The sequence below is a fragment of the Melospiza georgiana genome, chromosome 13, assembly GCF_028018845.1.
Source record: "Melospiza georgiana isolate bMelGeo1 chromosome 13, bMelGeo1.pri, whole genome shotgun sequence".
NCBI classification, from domain to species: Eukaryota; Metazoa; Chordata; class Aves; order Passeriformes; family Passerellidae; genus Melospiza; species Melospiza georgiana.
In genome coordinates, this window is record NC_080442.1 from 10,205,786 (window position 1) to 10,231,760 (window position 25,975).

General features: G+C 38.2%; 1 protein-coding gene across 5 annotated transcripts in view; it reads right to left on the reverse strand.

The window, feature by feature from the left end:
* Positions 1-25,975, reverse strand: part of FBN1 (fibrillin 1) — a 141,492-nt gene that overhangs the window by 41,941 nt on the left and 73,576 nt on the right. For all 5 annotated transcript variants that reach the window (XM_058033121.1, XM_058033123.1, XM_058033122.1 and 2 more), the window contains exons 14-31: positions 25,572-25,694; positions 20,702-20,824; positions 19,645-19,797; positions 18,384-18,437; positions 17,380-17,505; positions 15,419-15,544; positions 14,771-14,890; positions 13,704-13,841; positions 12,643-12,693; positions 9,999-10,124; positions 8,996-9,220; positions 7,688-7,813; positions 7,467-7,595; positions 6,886-7,011; positions 6,636-6,761; positions 5,776-5,898; positions 2,061-2,186; positions 1,160-1,285 (exon numbers count right to left, since the gene is read on the reverse strand). In XM_058033121.1, coding sequence (XP_057889104.1) covers positions 1,160-1,285; positions 2,061-2,186; positions 5,776-5,898; positions 6,636-6,761; positions 6,886-7,011; positions 7,467-7,595; positions 7,688-7,813; positions 8,996-9,220; positions 9,999-10,124; positions 12,643-12,693; positions 13,704-13,841; positions 14,771-14,890; positions 15,419-15,544; positions 17,380-17,505; positions 18,384-18,437; positions 19,645-19,797; positions 20,702-20,824; positions 25,572-25,694 — 2,247 coding nt within the window. The remainder of the gene's footprint in view (positions 1-1,159; positions 1,286-2,060; positions 2,187-5,775; positions 5,899-6,635; positions 6,762-6,885; positions 7,012-7,466; positions 7,596-7,687; positions 7,814-8,995; positions 9,221-9,998; positions 10,125-12,642; positions 12,694-13,703; positions 13,842-14,770; positions 14,891-15,418; positions 15,545-17,379; positions 17,506-18,383; positions 18,438-19,644; positions 19,798-20,701; positions 20,825-25,571; positions 25,695-25,975) is intronic.

The following is a 25,975-nucleotide window of genomic DNA, read 5'->3' on the forward strand; positions in this document are numbered from 1 at the left end:
CACATGATGCCAGAATGGTGGCTATTTCCAGACACTTCTCCAGAAGCCATCCCTGAGATTCCTCCCCTGCCTCCATGACCTTTCTCAATCTTTTGCCTTCAACTCACTGCTTCATCTTCCCAGCCTGCTCCCTAGGCTGGGACTGACAGCTGCACCATGTGTGACTGATCAGTGTGAGGGTGTTCAGGTCCAGAATTCTGAAAATCTTCATATCATTTAGCACAGAAAAAAAGAACACTGAAATGTTGGTCTAAAGAGTACAATTAGGGATTTCTTGGATTTAGATCAGTTCATATGTAAGTCAAAGGCAGCTGTTACTAATGCACGATTATTCATCCATAGCCTAATATGCAAAATACATCTCCAGCTCTCAGACTTTTCTGTGAGAGCTGTAAAAAAACAGCTTCATATATTTGGGGCACTTAAAAAAATATATTATTAAATCTGTACAATAAGTGCAGACTAAGAATAAAAGTGTGTCTCAAAGAAATTGCCAGAAATGTGTTTACCCTAAGTCTACATTAAAAATTATATTAAACATATGTTTGCATTCATATTTGGGCAAAGTCTAAGACTCTCAACACCTTGGCTTGAGACACCAGCACTTGGATTATTAATATCATGGCCTCAGAGCGTGTATATTTGAATCTCATTTCTGTTTGCTGGCAATAAATGAAATAAAGCAAATTCTGATTCAGCTGATAGAACGTAGTTGTGTAACTGTATTGTCGACACTTTGCAAAAACTGAAAATATATTTTAGCATATATTTCAAACCATCTGTGTTTGCCAAATAATACTTTGAACAGATACATGTTATTTGCTTGCATAGCATACAATTCACTAATCCAAATGCACTGAGGTCCTCAGGAGTTTGTCAAGTTACATAGAATGGCATTTTCTGTTCTCAGATGAACAACTGTGCAGTAACACACCCAATTTTGATCCCAATCCTCGCTCCACTCATTTCAGCAGAAGCAGCATCAGGCTGAATGCTGTACCACTGAAGTTTAGCAGAACACAAGCTCAGCAAATTCAGATGAGAGGTAAAATAGGAGCACAAGTAAGTGAAAACAAGCACAGTGAAAGAAGGTTCTAAACACCAGAAAAGCAGACTCATGAGTTTAAGTAAAAATTAATAATTAAGCTTTAAAACTTACCTGTGCAACCAGTCGTGCCTTTCTTGCCTGAATAGCCCATATCACAGTGACAGATAAATGAGCCTTTTGTATTCTCACAGGTTCCACTCAGACAGATGTTTGGATGCAGATCACACTCATTAACATCTAAAAAACCCCAAGAATTAAGATGTCTTAGAAAGTAATGGAAAAATCTCTTTCAATATTAATTCTGATACAAACACAGGTCTAGACATGCAAAGAAAAAGCTGTTTATAGTAGTTATTCCTTACCTAGCATACAAGCACACATTTTGAGATATGGGGTAACTGTTAATAACCATATCTGCATTAACATACCTTTAATGCCAGCTTTTTGTAAAAATAGACACTAAGGTGCAGTACAATATCCAAAGAATGGCTGTGATTATTGATAATTCCTACATATATGTGTCTGTACACATTTATATATATGCCTGCATGCATTGTCTAGTTTTGTCTGACATTTCTCTCGAAATACACTCAAGATTTTAAATTAAAATGTGAAAATGTGGTTTTGGAGATATGCTGTTTCCCAACTCTGTTGTACCAAGGTACAACACTTCCACAAAGTTTTGTCTGAGACAAGTTTAAATTAGCATTGGTGGTTTATCTTGCTAGATATCCTTCTGCAGGCACTCTTTTACCTAAGTTGCATAAAAAAACCACACTGGAAGAGGACACAAAGATGCAATGCTACAGATCATGTTTGCACCCCAACCTCCAGGGATACACAGATTACATTTGCACTTGTGCAATAGGGCTGGTTCTGTGGTCAGGTGACCAAAACTAGGAAATAAGAGCAATACTCTTTAAATATCATTTTCTGTCTACTTGGAAAGAGTGCCTTAATAAATATCTTTTCAGTGTTTAATGCAGATTGGAATATATGTACTTTCACTTACCTATGCAAGTCTTCATGTCTTCAGATGCCATGAATCCATCATAGCAAAGACACCTGTACTCTCCTGGGATGTTTGTACACTGGCCTCCATCACAGATGTTAGGATTGTCTTCACACTCATCAATATCTACAGGGGAAAATCAAATTAAAACATGTTACCTTTATCCAGTTCAATGAACCATTATCATGGCAAGTAGGCATTTTAATGCTCTGATAAACATGATGAAGATTGACTCCTTGTAAATAACTGAGCAGTACATTGCAAAATTGTCCTGATGAGTAAGTTCCTTGTCTTCAGCTAAAGTCAATGGCAAAATATTCCTTTCTGAGTCAAGTGGGAGGAACAGGAACCAACTTTTCCTTCACAGAAAAAAGCTCCAACAGAACTTTTGTCGTACCACAAGGCCACATATAATTGGGCATTCTTGGATACAAGCCATCATTGTTGAAATCAATGGAAGCTCTGAAGTCAAATTCAGCAACAAAAATATCAAACTTTACAGATCTTAAAAAAGGATCATACATGCAAAGTACCTCTACAGATCTCAAGGTGGTGACAAACTGGAAACAGTTCAACTCACGATGGGAATAATTACAGTACATACATTTATTTCACTAAGAGATTTTTATGGTCTTATTTAGTATTTCAGCTGACTGCCCAGGCCAGCCATATAGTTACATCCTCTAGGATGAAAAGTTGTTTTCTCAATTGATAACTGATAAAATTGCCATCACTGATTGGAGCCAAGCTGCAGAAGCAGATCCTTTATTCTATTAAGGCAATCATGTTAAGTTCTGGAATCTTACAGAGCCCCTGGGGTTATACTAGTGTTACTTGTAAAAATCCCCAGAATCTTCCTGTGTCAGCACCAACACAGACCAGCAAGACCAAAATCAGAATCTCTGCCTAGTATACCATGGGAAAAAAATCAGCACAAAAAGGACAAGATTCAGGAATCTTCTCCAAGAGAAAGGGTGTAACTCATTATCAGAGCAGTCTATTGTGGATTGCAGTAATTATGCAGCTGCAGAAAATGAACTCACATTAATTTAAAATATTATGTTCATTATTCTGCTGTATTTCTAGCAGCTAGTGCTTGTGTGGATACACAACTTCCGCAAGGAAGAAGGCTGACCAGTCCCTGTTTGTCTTAACAAGCAAATAATGTTGACATGGACATTAGCCTGAAAATGTTAATTTGGAATGGAATTTGAATTAACATGCAAATTTAAGCTCTAGAAATGGGAATAATAATGACAGAAATAAAGAACTTTATTTACCAACCTGCCACTGTACCAATTTCACAGTTGGGGGAAAATCAGCTGACAAAGAACCTGTTGTTTCTCCTAATTGAGCTGATTATTTATGCATAACCTCACCAATTCAAACATGACCTACTACTGAACTGCAGAGCATTCTTACCAGGTCAATTATCAGCAAATATATTCTGTGATGGCTTCCAGCTTTGTGTGATGTTAAAGATAAAAGACATGTTCACACACAGAGAAAACTGAAAACTGAAAATAGGTGTTTCACAATTGAAGGTCACAGTCCTATTTTATCTTGTAATCTAACAGTGTAAAACCAGGTATTTAGTGCCATGAAAGCAAAGTTACAAATTATTATTATTCTTAGTACTTTGGGCAGAGGCAAAACTTTAGTATGTGGATTTTGAATACTCACCAGATGTTTACCTATGTAAATAACATCTTTTCAAGAGAAGGAAACAGTATTTTCAATACTAATAGGGTAGTGAAGGTGACCCCTCACATCTCTGGATATTTTCTTAGATTTGACTTGACATCCAAGGTTGTCTGGTGTTTCTGCTACTTAAACCTTTTTATATGTGGCAATTGCACTCAAGTCCTTATAAGAAGATAGCATGAAAATGAATAGCTGATAGTTATTACAGCTGGTCTGTGAAGGAAATTCTATTTTTCAGAGTCAAGATAGGATATGTAGAAATAGATATGTAGAAATTCACAACTGAAGTAAGATCTGACTACCAACTTCAATGGACGTGTTCAGGGTCAGGTTAACGTGTGGACAAACCACAGAGAATCCATCCCCTCCCCACAGCAAAGGGAGCTGCTTGCATTTTGAGTTTGAGAACAGAAAGATGATAGTTTCCTATTCCAAGGGTTTTAGTTTAATATGCAGGAAGGTGCTGTAAATGATCTGTTCTGGTTTTGGGTGGCAAAGGATAAGGGGGAGTAAAGACAGAACTGTTTCTAGCCAGCACATTTGATATCCCAAGACTGTTCAAGTGACATTTGGGTCATTTGGTCCAAGTCAAATAGACAAGATGAAAACAGAAAAGTGGCTCAGAGACTCTGCTCCCCTCCCTCCTCCCTTCCCTCTCATGTCACTCTAATCCTCTCACTGGGTTCAGATTCTGGCTGAGGCACAGTTTTGATCAACCGGTTTTATTTTTGCATTTAAAAAATGCCCCACACACCAATGTTAGGGCAAGTTTTTGTAAAAGCTTGCCTTTTCTAGACACTTGAGCTAAAGCAAACTACTTCTAATCTAAATATTTTAGGTTTTCAGGGTCAATCAAATCTGCACTTTTTCTAGTTGAATTCTTTCTTTGAATGAGGGTCTGATACTTGCTGAAGGCTGGCTACTTTAAATCTTTCTGACAGAGCAAGCCACAATGTGGGAGAAAACTACATTTTGCTGTGATTTAGGGCTCTTTTATCTTCTGGAATGGTAGTTAGTGGGCTCAGGGTAATTGAGACCCTGGTTCAAGGTCCATAAATACTTACAGATTCTAAATGTGAGCATTCTAATAATCCAGTATAGAAAACTCTCCATTTGTTCAACTATAAAGGCAATTCTATTCCAAGGGATTAATCCTGTTATAATTCACATGCTCTTCAAGGAGCTCTTGGATGGAATTGGCAAACAGCTGGCAAATATTCACATGCCTCATCAGGCCAGTGCCTGTGAGGCAAGAAGTAAGAGAAAATTGTCTTTCCAGTAACCTATGTGGAAATCACCAAGTACAATTCACTTCCTGGGATTATGACTTTGAGACTCCCAAAGGAGAACAGTTGGTCATAACAGAGCTCTAAAAATTTTCTCACAAACTCTTCTAAGAGTGCAAAAGACCTGTTTCCTAAGAAAGATTCCTATTATTCAGTCTTCAATTTCTCTGCAAGTCATTTAGCTCTGCCTTAATGTAGCATACTTGCACTTGACTAAACAAAGAACTAAAAATAGGAATTTTTTTGCTTGCTTAACAGCAGATACCACAAAACAACAGAATGAGCAATCAGCTTCTTTACTAGCACCTCTGTGTATCCTCTCTCCAACATAACCATACAATACACAGACACAGCATCTTGGCTTCTGCTCATGATAATTTTTTTAATGGTCTTCAACCTGCTTTAGATTTGGATCTACTACAATACCTTAAGGGGGAAAATTTATGTCCTACTGAAAAAATTAGAGATATTTGTTATTAAAATCAGAATCAACTTGTACACTTTCTGAAATTGTCAGCAATCAATTCTCTTCAAAGCACTTGTTTCTGCAGTTGCCCAATTCTGACACTTCGGAGATATTTACTTCAGAAAAAGAGCTTCACTTTCCATTTATTTTATTTTTTAATAGTGCATTTGTTACAATAGCTTTAACCTTAAAAAGAAGGCTAGTTTTTAAGCTATTGAAATAAGCCCTTTAAGCAGAAAAGTCCCAAAATCTCCCTTACCAGTGCATGTCCTGTGGTCTGGCATGAGGGCAAAGCCTTGTTTACAGCTACATTCATAGCTGCCCTCTGAGTTTGTACAGAAGTCCTCACAGCCACCATTCATTATTTGGCACTCATCAATATCTAAAAAAGAGAAAATAACAGTTAAACCCACAATACTTTTTACTTTAAAGCACATTTCAAGGACATACTTAGAGTCAGCTTTCCAGTACACCATCGATCCAGAGTCTACACTTGGTGTTTGCACACTGACATTCAAGTGTTTGCAAAGGCACTGGGAAGGATTCAGGCAAACCAGGGATGGAAAGACTGCATATACAAACACTTATGTGCTTCTCCTTCCACATATAGAAATAGCACTGAGTTACCACAAATCATTAGGGCAACAAAGTTTTTGTAAGATTCAAGGTAAAAAATTACTTGGCAGAATTAAAGCCAGTGGATTTTTCCATGGCACAGTAGAAGGAATGTATGCAACTGAACCTCATGATTTTATTTCATGGTCCAGCAGGAATGATGTTTTTTAATTAAATATATAACTAATCTAACAAGTTACTCCCTCTTAATCATCGAAGTCTGAAGTTTTGGGGCACTAAAAATAATACGTGATTTTATGCATTATGATTGATTAACTAGAGAAAATAATCTGTTACTCAGCTAAGTGCAACACTGCCATAACTTCATTCAATTCTCTAAAACAGATGTGCATGTTTTGGAGATTTTGCATACTATTTCAACAAACTGTAATAGATTTTTTCATTCATGGTTAAAAATTACTTTATATATCTATTAAACTGAAACAACTCTGTGTGTTTTATCTTCCCTGTTAGCTAGAGCTCCTTTGCAGATTCTGTCCTTACCAATGCAGTACAGCTTGTCTTGTGTGGACTGATAGCCAGGGTTGCAGGCACACTGGTACTTTCCAATCAGGTTGACACAACGGCCATTGCGGCACAGGTTGCTGCTCAGCTCACACTCATTAATGTCTGTTGCAAAAGAAAAAGAGGAACACGTTAGAGGTAAATGGTACTAAAGCAAACGCTGCAAATGCACAGCACAAGAGAGGTACAAAATGCTGTGCACAATCTTGATTTGGCCTGCGTGTCTCACCTACACATGCCGAGATATTTGGTGATATCTGGTGGCCTGGAGGGCAATCACACCGAAAACTTCCCTCAGTGTTGATGCAGGTGCCACCTCGGCAGAGGAGGGGATTGCGCTGACACTCGTCGATGTCTGCGGGGACAAAGGAGGCACATCAGTGCAGGGCCAGCACATCCCTCACCACAGCCCCTCACCCACCACAGCCTGATCAACCCTGCAGCCTGTCCTAGAGTCAGTCATCCCTTGCACCATAATGCAGTCAGGAAAAGAAAATAAATTCAAAAAGGCTTCTCCTAAATTTTAATTTACCTTAACTTCAAAGTTCAGGATGGCGCCCCACTCAGCAAGATGGGGATTGTGGGGATAAAATTTATGTCCTAAAACCCTGTCCCTTGCTTATATATGCTTTGGCAACTTGCAGAAGTAGCAATTTCACATTCAGAGTTAGCTTTTATGAGGCTCACAAAATGAAAGAGACTTAAACCCAAGCAAAATCAAACCCTAAAAAAAATCCCAAAGAAACATGTATAGCATACTATACTACCACATAACATACTATTGCACATCTAAGGTCTGTAAAAACATACCCATGCAGTTTTTCATCATCATAAATCCACTTTCATAGCCTTCAAAGCATTCACACTCAAAGTCTCCGGGAGTATTGACACAGATGCCTTGGCCACAAAGATCAGGAGAGATGCGACATTCATCGATATCTGTAAGACAAAACACACCCACAGGGTTTCCAAAGGAGTTCACTTTTCCCTTTTCAATTCACAGCCATGACAGACACATCCATGCAGTTTACCTGTGCAGTTCCTCTCTTCAGAATCGAGGGCAAATCCACTGTCACATCTACACTTAAAACTGCCAATGGTATTTCTGCATTTTCCATGGGTACAAAGGCTGGGGAACATTTTGCATTCATTGATATCTGAAAATGAGATAGTAAGGACATATGATGGTACCATTGCATACAAAAACAGTGCACACAAGAGCAATGCTGACATCAGAGCTCATCTTTTTTCAGGGCAGTGACCCTTCCTTGTGGGAAAATTAGACCACAGTACATAAACTGATACTAATGCCCCCTTAATCAACAGTGTAGACAGACACTCTGTGCTGGAATTTCCAAGAACACTTTCTGCTACAAAACAGTATCAGTCTCCCCTTTGTCCTGCAGGATCTGATCTGCAGCTCAGGAAGATTTCAGCAGACAAAGGATGAAGGCAAAGACAGCTTTCAAAAGAAGTACTCTGTCTTCTAATTTCTGAGAAAAGAAATGTGACTTCCATGAGTCACAGAAAACATAATGAACATAAGTAAAAGCACATGTCACTTTCTTTATGGATATTTAATGGCTTAGTAATTGTTTATAAAACAAGACTGAAACAAACAACAGCAATCGTCATTCATATATATATATATATATATATATTCCCCTCATTTCAGACTTCATAATGTTTAGTTTTTGGCTAGCTTATGACATTGTCCAGCTTAACCTCAGTGGTAATCCTGGAAAGACAGCTTTCAGCACATGATGCTGGGGTGTCACTGTGTGATTCCCATTTAATGTTGGAAGTTTACCAACAAGAGTCATAACACAACTAAGTTTAATGTAAATAAAATTTTCTGATTTGAGCCATCATCCTGGAAGCTATTTCCTCTACTTCTCCAAGTAGTTTCACAAGAAATTCCCAAAATTATTCACCATTTCTTCATTGTTTCACATTAGAATTTAAGTTATTGCACCCTTCACAAGTAAGGATTGTTCCTTCAATACATTCAAAGCTGACTGCCAAGTTTGTTCTGGTTCTTGTACTACGAGATGCCAGGAGGCAAAGTCAGGCATCATTTAACCTCTCTAGTGACACAAATTCTGTGTTTTGAGCCTGCAGTATTATATGTTATTTAATGCTCTCTATCACAAACTAAATTCTCTTGTATTTTATTTGGATTTCAGTTGCCATGAAATCTAACTGGATTTTCAAACCTGCCTTAGGGTGAGTGAAGTGCCTATCATCAGAATTTTCAAACCCAGAGGAGTTGTCTGATAGAACAGTAAAAGCAGAAGCCATCGGGATTTGCCAGCATCAACCCCAAATGGATCACATACCTTTAGAGAAAGGTTTCCCACTTATTTCTATCTTCGTAGAGAAGCCAGGACCCCTTGGGCAAAGAGCATCAAACTCGGGGGTTCCCCTGAGGGGACACTCCTCGCACTCGTAGCCCCAGGCTGCCCCCACGGAGCAGCAGCAGGCGTCCATGCGGTGCCGCCCGGGGATCTGCGCCGTGCACTGCTCGTCCTCGTGCCGCAGGTAGCAGCTCTCCAGCCGGATGTCTGTTGGGCAATTTAACAACATGTTGAGGAAGAAAGAGAAAATTTACTTCACTGCAGAGGAATTTTTTTTTCAAAATCCCTTCACAGGACAGCTTGCTCCACGTTATTGCGGAGGAGCATACCAAGCTCTCATACACTGCATAATTCCTAACAGCAAAATATTAACACTAAACTCAGAAATTAACAGTTGAAGTAAGTTTAAAGCACCACTCTGAAAAATGGGGTTCAACACTTGAAGAAAATTTTGGATCAGAAAAGGATTTTAAACATTCCGGCTTGCCATACTTATATAAGGCTTTTTAGTTACTAGAAGCTATGCCTTGTTCAGAGGCAAACCTTGGGCATTATTGTCACAAATGGACAAAGGTGCTTTGGGTGGACAGCACACAAAACTTGGGATATTCTGTTGCACACTGCATCAAGGTGCATGGTGTGGCCAAGTCCCAGCCCACAATGGTGCAGCCTCCACTATTCTAGCCTTTGTGCAAAGTGGGGCTGCAAATGAAGAGTGCTAAGAACATGCATGATCTGTAGGGATTTGTCAGATGAACAATCTGGAACTAAATCACAGCTATTCATCAGCTAGCAGATGGTGATGGGCTTTAGCTACTACCATTGGAACCTGTTCCTATTCCAGGTGAACTAAGTTCATGTCCCTGACTAATTCAATCTGAAAAATGGGCAAAAATAACATTCCTTTCTTGTTAGAAAACACGCAGTGCAACCACTGGTCACTGCATAGATCTGCTCTCCACCTGGACATGGAATTAACACCTACCAAGACAAGTCCGTCCAGAAGCATCTAATGTCATTCCATTGGGGCACTGGCAAACAAATGATCCCAAGGTATTGACACACTGCCCATTTGTACAGACTCCAGGAAACACCTCACATTCATTAACATCTATTAAAGAAAAAAAGGAAGTGAGTAAGAGTAATCACTAGCATGGTAAATATGAACAAATTAGCAAAAATATAAAAAATTATAACGTTGCAACATTTTTAGGAAAAAATAAAAAATGACAGCAGTCTACATGGCCTGAAAAAATTAAAAACATTTACAAATCCCAAAGTCAGTCAGCCAGATCCAATTAATTACAGAAAACTGTTGATGATCAGAAATAGTACATGTTGCTATTAGCTATTCCTACATATACTGAAATTAAATTCAAAAGTAACAGAAAAGGAAGGGGTGTTTAAAAACTATATCCATTTTCATACTCACTGTGGGCCAGATATTTGAAGCAAATGGACAAAGAAAGATCAAAATAAGTGCCAAATGACATTATACATTATTCCAACTAGATTCAGTATTTTTTAAAGATTATTTTCTCTAGCTGCACATCTGGAAACTCCAAGAACATTTGAAATCTGGATCTATGGCCTTGTCAGCAATTAGCAACATTATATATATTAAAATAACCTACTTACAACTACACACAGAGTTTAACTTTGTTAAATAAAAACGGTATTTCTATATTTAAAAGGCAAATTGAGCACTTTTTGGTAAGGAAAAATTGATTATATGCATTAGCTTGGCTTGAGCTTAAATAAATGTTTAGTAATCTAAGTGTGAGGTCCTCCCACCCATGTCCTTTGTGGAAAGCATATGTTTCACAACTGCCTTTGGGAAAAAGCTTCCAGCATTAAACATGCTCCAAGATGAAGCGTGACAACTTTTAGGACAGGAGAGGATAAGAACAAGAAATGGAAAAAGAATGACTGGCAATCTGTAGATGAATACTCATGTATAGAGTAACCAAAAAGTGGGAAGGTTGGGCTGATTAGGCCTCCAGGCAAAACTCCTGGTGCAGAGACTGCATCTCTCAAACCTCATGGAGCACGATGGAGGACAAACGCTGGGGGGCAAATCAGTGGCCTCTGTCCCTGAACAGATATTGTAAATTGACTGGAAGGTATGAAGCAAAGCCAGTGGATTATTAGAAACCACTGAAACACTGTTCACAGCCTGTGAGCAATAGTGCAGCTGACAACTCCAGGGCTCACCCGCAAACGAGAGGAATGCTGTCAATTTAGTTTGCTTATTTCCCTGCACAAGATCTATTACTCATTTTACATAGGTTGTGTATGGGAGAACTGACTATCACCTTTTGGGAACTAAACTTACTCCTGTCTCTAACTTGCCAGTAAATTTCCTAGAGACCTTTTCCCTGTCTTGAAAAATGCTTACATTGGTTGAAAACCAAGTAAGGCTTCACTAAGGTTACAAGGGAGGAAAGCTACTCTGAAAAACCTGGGGCTATCCAGGTCCCATAGAAATGAGAAAGATTAAAGCATGCAATAGATGCAATCCGATGTGCTGGTAAAGGAAATGCTGAAAACAGTTCTGTCTGTATCTTGGAAGGATAAACTTTCCATCCCAGCAGTGTTGAAAATGTTCTAAGACTTTCCTTGTGAAGAGAGATAGGTGGGCCCACTTTTTTTTTTTTTTTCTTTTTCTTTCACTTACACACTCTGCAAAGTGTTGCTGAGGTCAGATAAGTTATGTACAGTGGGTCTGCAGCACAGACGTGCCAAGGGATTCAGTCATCATTTGGAAAGCAAAGAGTATGTGTGAGGGTGTTCCTCTCTTTTTTTTTTTTTTAAGGGAAAAAACAATGTTTCTTTATGGAAGCTACATATGGGAGTAATTTTTAAAAAATATTTTAACTGCAGTGTCATGTCAGATGTTGTCAGTCAGGATGACCCACAGCAGTTTGAGACTCTCTGAGCTTCTGCGTATTATGTAAATATGCAGTACTTTTCCAAGGGTTCAAATCAATTCAAATAGAGATGAAATAGGGTGGGACCTTCAATTCTCACAGAATAGTATAGAATCATCCCATACCAAGCAAAAAACTACACATTTAAAATATTAACCTTTTCTTTAACCAAAGTATAACTGTGTCCTGATGTTTTTTGTTTGTTTTTACAGGACAGTGAAAAATACGTTTTGGAATGTGTAAGATTTCATATAATGTCATATGGGAGAAAGCCAAGATTAGGGAAAAAAGAAAAAGAAAACTAAAGCAAACTACAGCCCTTGAATGTTCTTTTTCTAAAGCATAGTAATGGCTTATCATACCACTGTATTGCTTATGCCATGTTTTGTAGTATATATAAAACACACAATTTGTAAAAACAGGTTACTCGGTTAACAGTGTTTGAAGAGAGAGAGCCACCTCCTTATACTGGTTGACATTGTCTTTGCAAGTCTGTATTTTGAGATAAAGTGTGACTATGCAGGAATGTTAAACAAACTGAAACCAAATTCATCCCTGACATAACCCTAATGAAGTCAATGGAACAACACAAGGTAAGAACTTGGCATAGTGTTCCTCTATGATAAATTAACCACTTAAATCAAAACAGTGGCATTTTTTTATTCATGCTCTGATTTATGTTAAGGCAACAATAAATACCTTCACACAATGTTCCTCTTATTCTTGAATATCCCTTTTGACATATTGGGTCTGTAAAACAAACAGAAGAGAAGTTTCAGAATACTACAGTCCAAAACTCACCATTAATTTATTGTGCAAAACTGATCATGTGAAACATTATCTAGTTTATTGCTATGAGAAGTCTGAGTGCTTAGACAGTGTCCCAGTATTTCTGAAATAATAAAGAGATAAGATGGGGCAACTACATAAACTGTGTCAGCCTTTATCCTCTTTTGCTTCCCATGTGTCTCAGCTAGCTAGCCTAAAAGTGGTTATGATTTCTGTTTCATTTGAACCAATTAATTCATTTCACTCGATCACAGCACATTACAATCCTATTTACCATGGATGAGTGAGGATGAATTCTGTTAAGATACACAGAATGAAATTAACCGAAGATTTGAGCAAACTAGCAGCTTTCAGGATATAGAAATAACAACCCACACACATTTCTGCATCCATCAGCTCATCCCCGGGTTCCCAGCTCATCCCACAGTTCAGTAAAGTTATCAAATGAATATGCAGCGACCTCAACCCATTTTTTCACCAACTGTATGATTCTCCAGGTCATCAGTTAATCTACAGAGTATAATAAGAAGGGCTACTCCCTCTCCTCCCTTCATTACCACACCAAAGATCCATTTGTTGCAAACATTTCCTTGGGATCTCTGGGGAACATGCATTTATTGCTACATCATTAGGAACTCCAGATCACTAATTATGACAAACCATGCTGAAGTAAGGCTGCCAGTTACAGACTGTAGGTGTGGTCCCTTCCCTTCAGCACTTAAACTTGTAAAATATGTACTGTAAAATCCAGTTAGAACCTTCTATAGCTACATGCTACCTCTCAAATATTAAGACTTTTTTGGGACTGAATAAGGAATTAAGACTTTTTTGGGACTGAATAAGGAATGACTGCTTGACAACAGAACAAGTAAAGTTATTTGTCTAGTCTGTGCCCAACTTCTACAATAATAATCTCAACCAAGCTCAGAGAGGAAAATTCCTGGGTTCCTGAGGAAAATGATTGGTATTACCTCGTTCACATGGTGTACATGGGCTTCCCCAAGCAGCACCTAGTGAGGAACAGCACTGGGACTTCAGAGTTGCTCCATTGATATTTATTTCACATCTTCCATTGACTATGTTCTGCCAACAGGTACCTTTGACAGTTTCTGTTTGGAAAAAAACCAATAAATTTTCATGCAGATTCTCCAGCATTATGCACTACTGTATTTACAAACACATGTGCTTTAACCATGAAAAAGAATCATCTTTTCATTAGAATTTACCACATCAGAGCTAAATTTATTTTAAAATCTCTTAATTTAACCTTCTCTATACTGGATTATAGCCTGAAATCATGCCAGCACAAAGTTCTTGCAAATCCTTGTTTATGCTTACTGTGCTTAACAGGGAGTATGTCAATACCACTCAAGATCTGAGTCCCTGTACTGGTTATGAGTCAGATTAGGAGCCCATGCAGAAGACCCCTTGCTACATCTTCCATTATTTTACTAGATCTCCCAGTCTGGATATCTTCCCATATAGGGGAGTGGCAGGAGTTAGCTAAGGACCAGACAGCTGTAGTCCTACAGCTTTCCTCACTGACTAGAAAAGAGCTATAAATTACTGTCTCAACAAAACAGGCAAGAAAGGAAATTATGAGCCCACAGAGCATCTGAGTCACAGCATTGTCCATGGATGCTCTTGAGCTGGTTTGGACTGTGCATAACTTGTTCATGCTCCATCTCAAATACTAAATTTTTTTCCAGAGAGCATATCCTAACTAGAACATGTTCACCTTATTACAGGAGAAATTAAGGGGGTGAGCACAGACCTGAAGTACTGGTCATAGGATTTCCGTGGTGGTTAAAAAAAATTTTCACCTCTTTTTCAAATTTGACATGGAAGCACACCAAGGCCTCAAGTGCACTTTATGCTCCCAGAGTAATGGTGAAAAAAAGCACTGTTTCTTTTATGCTTCCCATTAAATTAATCTACACAAGTTTAATTTAAAAGTATTTTCTTAATCTGGTGTACAATGTTCACATGTCACCAGATATTTTTAACCAGCAAACAAAATCTTCAGAGGAATAAATACCTATGCAGATGGTCTTGGTTGGATCCAAAGTACTTTCAGGAGAACATTCACAAACAAAAGAACCTGGTGTGTTTTTGCACACTCCATTAACACAGGGGCTGGATTCACATTCATCAATATCTAGGAAAAAAACACACTGCTATTAGTGCCAGAAAACATTAACAAAAATACATATGGCTCTTTTCAGTTTAGGACAAAGAGGACAAAGCTTTCTTCATACCCAATCTTGCCAATATTCCCCTTTTCTGCTATGAACTCCTCACAACAGACCAGCAATGCTGTGTCCCAAAGACACACTAATGCATTAGAACTGTCTGTGGCTCAAAAAGGGCTCAAACTAGGGGCCCTTTGGCTCTGCTCCTCACACAAGAGATTTGTAAAGCTTGGTTCTTCTCACCCTTGGCACACTGGTAGTAGTAAATAGGGAGAGTAAATACAGGCTATTCCATGAGGTTATCTAATAATTTCATTTTGGCTTTGTCCCTCTCTCCTCATTCTCCTACTTTCCCACTGAATTTATTTATTGTGATTTTTTTGTTGTTTTTGTTTTACACATTATACCTTCATGAAGGTTCAAAGTATTTCTGGCACAATCTGAGAACAATCCATATGAATAAAACTAGGATGAAATGCTGCATTACCACTTACCTTCACATGTTTTTAGATCAGGAGTGTATACAAATCCTTTTGGACAGGTGCAGGTGAAACTTCCAGGGGTATTTCTGCACTGTCCATTGTCACAAAGCAGCATGTTCAGTGCACATTCATCGATATCTACAATGAAAATAAAGAACTTTTTAAGAAAGAAAAAATTTCTGGAATAGAAATCAGGACAGAATTTCACTCCCAACAGCCACTTTTCAGAGGAGACAGATAGGGCAGGGGGATGTGGAATATGAATACTGGATTCTTTATGTAGACAACAGGTTTGCACAAGAGCTTGTACTTTCTTTCCTCACATATTCATAGTATGTGAGAGCCACACTACAGTTCAAAACAAAGCTGGGATTCACACTTTCATCCTGCCTTTATCATGGATTAGGTCTATGCAGTCTCTGAGTCACTGCACAGCAGCACCCACAGTCATGACAGAAACAAGGAGAGGATTGGTTTGAAAAGGTTTGCTGATCATCTTGGTCTTTAAATCACCAGTTTTTCCAAGCTGGCTCTGAACTTAGATGTTAAAGTTAACAAGGCTAATGTAAGTCTACACTTGCTTCAGAGATGAAAAATTTAAATAGAATTGCTAGTGCTAAATTTAAGAACCCTGAGGAAATCTTTGGAAGAACTGCGGTCATCAGGGAGAAGTTGCAAGAAGGTGGCAATGGGCCATGAATAGCAGGTGAAGACCAGGAGAGACCCAGAGAGCAGACAGGAACAATTGGCTAAGTCAGAGAGGCCTAGAAAGTGTTGAGAGAAGTTGGGAAGACTCAGAGGGTCAGTGCAGCAGCTGGGAACAGCAAAAGTGCTAGGAAAAGAAGGGAGACTTGCAGAATAAAACAGACCATGTGGGAAGCTTCACAGGAGTTCAGAAAAATTGAGAGAGGGCCAGGTGGAACATTACAGGAGAATGGGAAACAGCTGTGATGGAGCATGGATGTGGGCTACAACAGGGTGGGCTGGGGAGCATCTGGAAAACTCACAGATGGATTGGGAGAAGAGAAGAGATGCCATCAGCTACAAGCAAACACTGGAACAGGACATGGATAATTAAAGCCAAAGAAGCAAAAGGGAAAATGGGATGAATTACAGTGTGATTTTTATCTAAGAAAGATTAACTCTTCATTTTATTTTTTTTTTTAAGATAATGGATAGTTTAGACTGGGATAACACCCATGACTTATGCTATTTAGGTTTAAGTAGAGAATACAGAACCCAAATAAAATTATTATGTAAGCTGGAGATAATAGTAAGGAATTTAGGAATTTTAAGGTGGTTCCAGAGCTGGACAAGGAAGAGATTACAGTAGGATATATTAAAAAGGAGAATAATCATGATGAAGCAAGCATATCAGAAATGCTTTCAGGGACCAGACTTGGAACTGATCCTATAAAATATTCATTTTAAGGCAGAAGTAAAAAACAAATTGAACCAAAAGTTGTGGACAACACTAAGCTGGAAGTTATTGCCAATACAGAGATTCAGGCAAGGCTAAATTAATCTTGACAACATGAACAAGAAAAATAAGATGAAATATAATCACCAACATTCACAACTTTGCAATTAGGGACCAGTAACAATAACATGCTAGAAACCAGAACTCATCAGCTGAAGGCTAGTGAGCAAAATCTGGATGTAAGTCTCAATTAGAGGTTGACTTTGATCCCACAGTATAACATGTATTTGAGAAAAGACTAATGCACACTAGAATCAGTTTAGGCAGGATATTCCATGGGGAAATGGAGAATTTCTGGCACAACTATACAAGGCACCAGTCAGACTTCATCAGAACACTGTACACTGGTCAGATCAGTCATATTCAAGAGAGGGCTGCAGCCTCTCTTTGTATGAAAAGAATGGAAGTATAGATTTCGATAGTTCAGCCAACAGAGTTTGAGAAAGGATATGATGATTCTTTATAAATACTTTGAGGATAAGACATTTCATACCAATGCAGTTTTTCCCAGTTGAGTCTACTTCATATCCAGCGTCACAATAACATTTGTATGTTCCATGCAGGTTCTCACACCTTCCATTTGGACAGAGATCAGGATCCAATAAGCACTCATTAATATCTACATAAAGGTAAAAAAACACAAACATCAGAGCAGCAGTTGTTGGGGGCTTGTAGGGGTTAATTCTCCAAGCTAGAAAAAGATAGTTTCAATATCATTTAACGTTGGCAACTCCCTATTTATAATTATGTCGTTCTGATTGGAAAATTCATACCTATATATTCACAATCAAGGGAAAAAAGCTTCTCTTGATCATTGATTTATCTTTAGCCCATGGTCATTTAGGAAGCCTCCAACTGAAGGGAAGAACTGGGATATTAAACTGGGGATCAGAGATTAGATTTAGAGAGGCTATGTATTAATACTCCCCATATCTCTTGATTCATAGCATTTCCAGATGGCATCACTTGCCAAAGCATTAATATCCCTCCTTTCTGAGTGCTTTTCCCTATCTACTGCCAGCAAATCTACTAGTGAGCACTGGCTGATTTAAGAGCTTGCAGTTTCACAGCTCTATGACTACAAAGCTTTCACTGTAATAATTCCCTTCTTCTCTACAGTTAAACAAACCCTGGGCTATTTTGACAGATGAAAACATGAGTAAGCTCAATGTTCAATATGGCTTTATTCTTCAGGATGATTTCACCTGAAATATGCAAATATGACTTACATATAAAGTCATGTTGGTAATGACACTTCTCATAAATTTGTCACTATTTTATAATGACAGTTACACTCCACGATGTAAACCAGAGAGGCCCCACTGGTGAAATGGCATGATCCTGAAACTCCATACTCCATTCATTTCACCCTAAACCTGTCTCCCATTCTCTTCTGTCACCATTCCCATCAGCACAGCTAACAAATTAAGGATATCAAGGTAACACTTTCAGACAAAAGTGCTATATATAAATTTAAATAACATTAGGTGATCTTACCATTTCCTCCTGCAGTCATGCCAGTTCCACTGCTACACAGAGCCTGATATTCAGCTGGAAAAATGATTAAAAAACTTATTGGAATATTCTTTCTTAACTCATTTCTTTCAGCATCACCATTGACAGTATGGCAATTAATTATTTGAAAGAAGTAACATGCCTTCCAATTCTTCTGAAAACATTAATAACCTCACAGTATTCTGAATCTGTGAAGCATTTTAGCAGATTCAGGGTCTGAATCTGCTTATGAAGATGGATGAGTAAAAACTTCACATGATGAACTGTGGCATTTAAGAACAGACATAAACTTCATGCTGGTCCTCCTACACAAATGAACCATAACACATTCACAGCAAGATTCTCCAGAACTTTATGCCCAAGTCCTTGCCCAAGGTGCATGTCCAAAGAGACCAGGAAACAGAACATTTTTTCCTATGAATCTGCCCCATATTTAACTCCATTTAGCAGGAGTGTCTTCATGAGTTCACAATAGATCAAGGATATCTTATCAATGGTATATTTTCTTTATGTGCAACAACAAATTTGCTGAATAACAAGAAACACATAATAAATTGAAGTTTCAAACCAGCTCCCTGCAGCCAATCTCCACGAAACCAAGTTACTGCCTTCACAGCAAGGACTGTGTCAGCAGAGTCTTGTGGGAAGAATTTCCCTAAAACACTTCTGCCCATTGAAATCATTAGGATTGCTTTCTTGCCAGAGAGAAGTTATGTCCCAGACAACTTCACTTGGTGGGGATTTCAGTGACAGACTCAAGTATTTGCAAGAAACTGAACTGGACATTTGTCTGTGCATTGACTACCCAAAGGCAAGGTACTGAGTAAGCTACTTCAGATAACTTGAAGGATATAGGAGTCATGCAGCAAAATGTGACTGGCAGGTATACCTTATGGAATTGAAGCTATGAATTAAGCAAATTTTTTCCATTAATAACTTGGGTTAAAATTTATATTCTTTGTTATCTACATCTACCAAAATACAGTTTGTTATCTGAAAATGTCCTGTTTGTTTTTAATGTGAATATCAAATCTGGAGCCAGATATTGTAATTTACTGTTGCTTAAAAAAAATATCTCCTGTAGTCTTAAAACATATAAAAATAAAAGATTGCTCAAAACACGTAACGTATTATACAACAAAGTAATCTCCTGATTTAAGTTGCAATGTTAATATAAAACTTTCTTCTACCTTTCTAGAAATAGTGTATGAACAGAATTTGTAAATGAGAAGATCTGGCATACCTGAGTTTTGTGCTGGGCAGGGCTGGCAAGGCTCTCCAAAGGCATAGTCAGTGCTGGCACAGCAGCATTCTGACTTTGTAACTGCACCCGTTAATGGTCTCACACATTGTCCTCTCTTGTAGCCACCGTAGCATGTGCTCCGCATGTGTGTATCTGGGGGAAGAAATCTCTCTTAATCCTGCCATAGCCAACTATCCTGCCATAAATCATAGCAAGCATTAAATGTAGCTCTGGTGTCATAAACACCATAAAATAGCTGTCAAAACAAAGTCTCTTTCACTATTTCCCTCTGCTTCCCAGCCACCTGTATGCATCCCTCTACTAGGGAAAAGAAATTTTTCTTCCTCACGCTCCCAAGAATTAAGGCATACAAATAGTCACTGTATTTAATGACTTAACATGCATTGGTGAACAACTAGGCAAACAATCAATTCTTAACCTTGAACTAGTGAGAAGCTGTGGGGAAAATGGACAAAGTCTTTACTCTTTCTTTGCTTATAAAAAACCCAAGGAAAAGTCATTAATGCTATTCTGGTACGTTAAGACCTGATATGTTTATGCTTTCTGGTACAGGGGTGATTTTTCTCTTTCTTTACGAACTGGCCCATAAATAGCTTTCATGCATATTAGTATTTTACAATCAACTCTGAGCTTGTACAGAAATGGGCAGAAAATTGGGTACCTCCCATGTTAAAAAGACGTGACAGAGTAATTACGTCTTTAAGCTTAGTGACAAATGAAGAATTTTACATTGACAGAAACAGGGCAAATTCTCACCTACTCAGAACTGACAGAGCAATAGTCACCTCTACTCTGTATAGTCTACCTGACCTTGTGAGTTGACCCACATTTTTTTTCTCTTTATATAAAAAGGAAATTAAAACAGAGCAAAATGGCCTATTACAGTAAACACTACAGAGTTATTATTAGCCATTAGAACTACTACTCACCATTCCATTAAAAAATGGTAAATTCTACATTCAAACTTGATCTGTTCCTCAGACTAGCACTATTATCTTAACTTTGGTTAACTGTGACTCCATTAAGTTTGTCTTACCAACACAGACACGTCCATCCAGTCCTACTGCAAGGCCAGGGAAGCATTCACATCTGAAAGAGCCATCAGTGTTCACACAGCGCCCGTTCATGCATATTCCATCTGTCTCACACTCATTGATGTCTGTTGGAGAACAGAATGAGCTTTATTAGAAGTTAAATTACATAGTGTTCGATGCCTGGCTGAGACTTGCATTTGTGCAGCTTATTTTCAATATATCCTATAGAAAAATATCAAGGGTAAATGGAAAGTAGTTCAACTAAAGATTTTGTTAGGAATAATGATGAATTTGTTCTTTGAAATAGAATAGGAAAATGCCAAATTCAGGAGAAATAAACAGAACAAAATTATTTTGCTCTCCTTGGAGAATAAAAGGGACTACATTTTCCTGACTTGTTCCCAAGAGGTACATGTTCCAATTTAAGGGTCATTCAGGCAAAATCATAATTGAAGGAAGGAGGAAACTGTGGCTGCTGAGACAAAGGACTTGTGTAGTATATAACTGGACATTCCCTTCCCATACTAACAGTTCATGCTGTAAGAAATCAGTCCAAATAGCAAACTGAATCTTTCACCCTCCAACAAGGTGCCTTCACAGGGCCACCAAAGCATTTCCTTTCCTCCTGCAGCACATCTGAATCTCCCCAGCCAGCCCCTGCCTGCAGTCCCTGTCTCTCTGGTGATCAGCATCACAATGAGTTTTCCCATCGGATGCTCATTACAGCCCATTTTAAAAACTTTCAATGAACAGAGTGCACTCCAGCCTTGAAAGGAATTCATTAATGATTTGAGTCCTGCACAAGTCACCGTCTTTGCCCAACAATGGCACATTGGAGAATAAGGCCCATAGCAATGAAATACAGGAACTAAAATTTGTAATATTAAACTATCACATAACAATATTAAATTATATATAAGCTGTGTATCCTGATAATAGTAAGATCATTCTCTAGATGCAGAGAGAATACCATCCTTTTAAAAATTATAAAGAAAATGAGTGTTATAAATATTGTTTGGATGTATAACCTTTATAAAATAATCACTTCATAAGAATTCGCCATACTATATACAAGAGACAGTGTGTGTGACAATTTCCTTTTTTCTGACCTTAAAAGGGCAAATTGAGAGTGAAACACCTCTGTGTTTTACTTAGTTTGTGTTGTTTGGCATAAAAAATGGCTTGTATGATCCAAGATTCCTTCTTCAAACTGCATTTTAAAATAAAAGCTATATTTAAGTACATGGGCTCAAATAATTTTTACTTCATCCTACAATCTTTTGTTCTGTTAAGACAAATCTTAGATGTTTTTCCCACTTTAAATTTACTCAGTGCAGGTAAAAACGGAGTTGGGATTCAAAATGAGCCCATGCTATTTAATGGTGTAGACAGTTATTTTGGTGAACAACACTGAACTCCTGTTACAGATTCTCCTACAAGCAAAAAAAAAAAAAAAAAAAAGAAAGAAAAAAAGCTTTCCTTTTTAAAGGTTATTTCTAGAAACAGAAAGGCAAAATTACTTCTTTCCCATTTCCTGTAGTTCACATTTTTTAAAAAAGATTTTGTAACCTAGTAAAGGGAGAAATGTGTCATCTATTTTCTTTTGTAGTGATTTACAAATGTGTTGGAAATACCACTATAAAATTTTTAAAGGTAAAGTGGGTCACTTAAAATGGTGCAAGTCAGCTGAAAACCTGGTTCCTGTAAAGATGGGTAAAAAGCCTCTGCTTTCACCAGGCCTGAGATTCCACAGAGTAAATCAACTTCACCCACAGGAATAAAGTCCAAATTTCTGACCTTGAGAATGCTCCACTGTCTTCTGTGGTAAAAGTCACCATTTGGATGACTTAAAATATATTCAACCTGGTTCTGGAAACCCAACTGATGGATTAATTCTCCATGTTCAATAAGTTTTGCCTTTTCTGCTTAGCTTGCTTAGTAGTGCTAGCTGGGTACACAAAGTTCTCTAATTTTAAGCAGGAAAAATTTACTCAGACTACTAAACTACCATTTTCAATTGTCTTGCCATGACTTTTAATTTGGGGAATTCCTGCTGATCTAAAAATAAAACAATATATGGAATAGAAATAATGCTTCAAACTTCTGCATGCCTGATATGTGTTTCTGAAAAATCAAGCAAATCATCATTGAAAGAAGCTAATGGTGAATAAATTTAGCATGTCTTGTATTTCAGGGAATATATAAGACTATGGTGTAACATTATTTTTTGGCATGTTATTTCAGAAAGTCTAAGTGGAATTTTTTACCAGACAGCCAAACATATGCCCTGTACTTATACTTAAATTCCAGCTTTATGGAACCAAGTGTTAATTACATTATCCCCATCTTTGGGTTAGAAGACCTTCCTAACAGCTGAAAACTCAGCTTGGAGGACATCAAACAAGACAGTTACAGAAGCAATGAGCTGCACTCTTCCATTCCTTTGTTGATCCCCTAGTTCTGCAAAAACACACATACAATTCCCTATCAAAACTGCTCAGGCTGGAAACGAATTTGCTGCAGAAATGCCCATTTTTGCCAACACTCCCTGCACATCCAAGCATGACCTTAGAGTTTCGTAGCAATGAGGAACAAAGACACACGGATCTTCTTCTTGCTTGCTCCAGAGAAGATCACTTATTGCTACAAACCAAGCCTTGTTATGCTCTAAACCTCACCCAAACAGGCACACACAGGCTGCCTGCCCCTGCAGTGATAGAACACAGGCATACCTTATCCCCTAGCAGGGCCTTGCCACTGCACACCCAATTGTGGATCCCTAAATAAAACTTTTGGAAATTGGTTCCACACACACAGATCTTCAGAGCAGCATCGCTCTGCCAGGGATCAAAATTGATGATCTGCATCCATAAAATTTAGTGTAAATATTGCATTATCTAAATGTTCTTGAGGAGCCATATTCCCCTTTTTTATTTTTTGATAACATGCACTTCTCTGACTATGAACAGTAAAACAATGCATCTAATAAAACAGCAGGCACACACCAAGCACAAATAAGCAAGGTAATACATCAACTGCCTAAATACTTTACCATCACCCTAGGTCTGCAATCACTGGGGAGCCCCACTTCACAGTGATAACCTGAAGGACCTTTCCCAGGAAAGGTTTCCAAGTTTACCTTGAAAAGGGGGTCCAGCTTTTATAAGACCATATCAGCAAGTCAAAGTGACTTTATAACATTTTAGTGCAGAAAGACCTGGGTCTGTTGGCATGCTTTCCAACCAGCCAGGACCAGGGCTTGGCCAGAGCCTAGGCCTTGATGGGAAGGGTTTCCCTAAAATATCTTTCAAGCAAACTTCTATCTATATCAGTTGGAAAATTTTCTTAAAATTATACATTTCTTGCAGACAGGTAACTAAATATTCAATGGTAACATGAACAACCTACGAACAACCAAAGGAATGCATATACATAATATCTAATAATTATCTTACAGCTAAATCCCTTTACAAAACTCTATGTATTAACATTATGATATAAACAACATATTCAGAATCACTAATCACATTAACTGCTGAATACCTGGGACTTGTTTCATGATACTTTGGGCAAATGGAAGAAACGACAAAAATATGAAGAAGGTAAAAAGTGTAATTTGGGTGTCCAGGTTTCAAAATCTGGTTTGATTTTCACCAATAACAACTTTATCATGTAATGAACGTTTTCATGCTCATTCATAAAGAACAAGGCTTAGCACAAGTGCAAAAAGCAGTGGGAGAAATCATTCTTTTTACTATAAGATTTGTTCCAACTTTCTGTAGGAATCAGTTGAGTTCTCTACAATTTTGGATAATTGTCAAATATTCCTCCTTTGATGCAGAAAAGTAACACTTCTCTAGGGCCAGAAACCCATTTTGACTGTATCCATACTCCTAGTCAGGAGGCACATAGCAGAGGCAGAACATCATTGTGTTTTAAGTAGTCAGGTAGAGTTACCATCTTCTTGGGTGGTATTTCAGGGCACAGACAGATGTAATTTAAAAAAAAATTAAAACCACCAAAAGATACTCAAGGCAAAAATCAAGAGAAGCATTTGGGCTTGGCTGAGCTTCCATCCATGAGTCAAATCCTTGTTAATGACACAGAGAGCAGCCAGAGATCTCTGGGAACACAACATGGATGATGTGCCATGGCCTGATGGGCATTGAAGTCTCACTGACATCCCAGACACAGACCAGCTGGAAAACAAGCTTTGGCAAGCACACACATCCCACATGGAAATCAGGTAAGAATTGAAATAAATGGCAATGCTCTAAGTGTGTGAAGGCTGCAGCCAACACAGCCAGCAGCTGTGATGCTAAGGAGACACTTGTGTGGTAATGCACAATAGTTCATTTGCACCTATGCAGCAAATGGAAAAGACAATCTTGCTGTGGTGCTCATGTCTGCATCTTGGTCACACCAAGTGCTGGGCACTCCTCAGAGATGTTGCATTGTCTAGGAGCACCCAGACAGGAATGGGAGAAAAGCCCAAAAATCGCAACAAGCCAGGATGTTTGGGTGGCCAAAGGCAGAATACTTCCAAAGACCAAACACAAAATGTAAGATACACTGGAACCAATCTGCAGAAGACACCACAGGCAAAAAAACCCCAGAGTTTAACTAGGTCAGATCATGCAGTTCTTGTTGAAAGAATATTTCCCACTGGCTGGTTGGGGCAGTTGCTCAACAATGTGGAGAAGACTCAGTCTTGCACAATGACAAATAATTCCAGCTGATTAAAAAAGCATACCTGCTGAGAACTCTGCCCCATACCTCTTTTTCCCAAGAATCACAAATAAGGCTATTCTTGAAGCTACCCAGAGAGACAACACTCACAAGTTTCTGGAACCCATAATTTCTTGTGCTTACCTGTGCAATAGCGTCCATCAGATGCTAACTGGAAGCCTGGTTTACAAATGCATTTAAAACTGCCATCTTCATTGATGCACATCCCATTGAGGCAAATGTTCCTGATGCTGCATTCATCCATATCTGAAAATGCAGACAATAGACATAATGCTCATAATGTTTAAGCATAAGGACTGTTAGTGGTTATATTCAAAAGATACACCTTAATTTTTTTCTTAGTTGTCAGAGCTATAATGATAATCAGAAACATATGAGGGGACAGACTGCACTGTCCTAGAGAATGTGTCAAAGCAATGATTCCATTTTTCATAATGAATCATTAACATAAAAAGGAATGAATCCAAAAAAGCAAAGAGAACAAAAAACGGATGAGAAACTGGACAGCTTAAGAACTTCCACTTGGT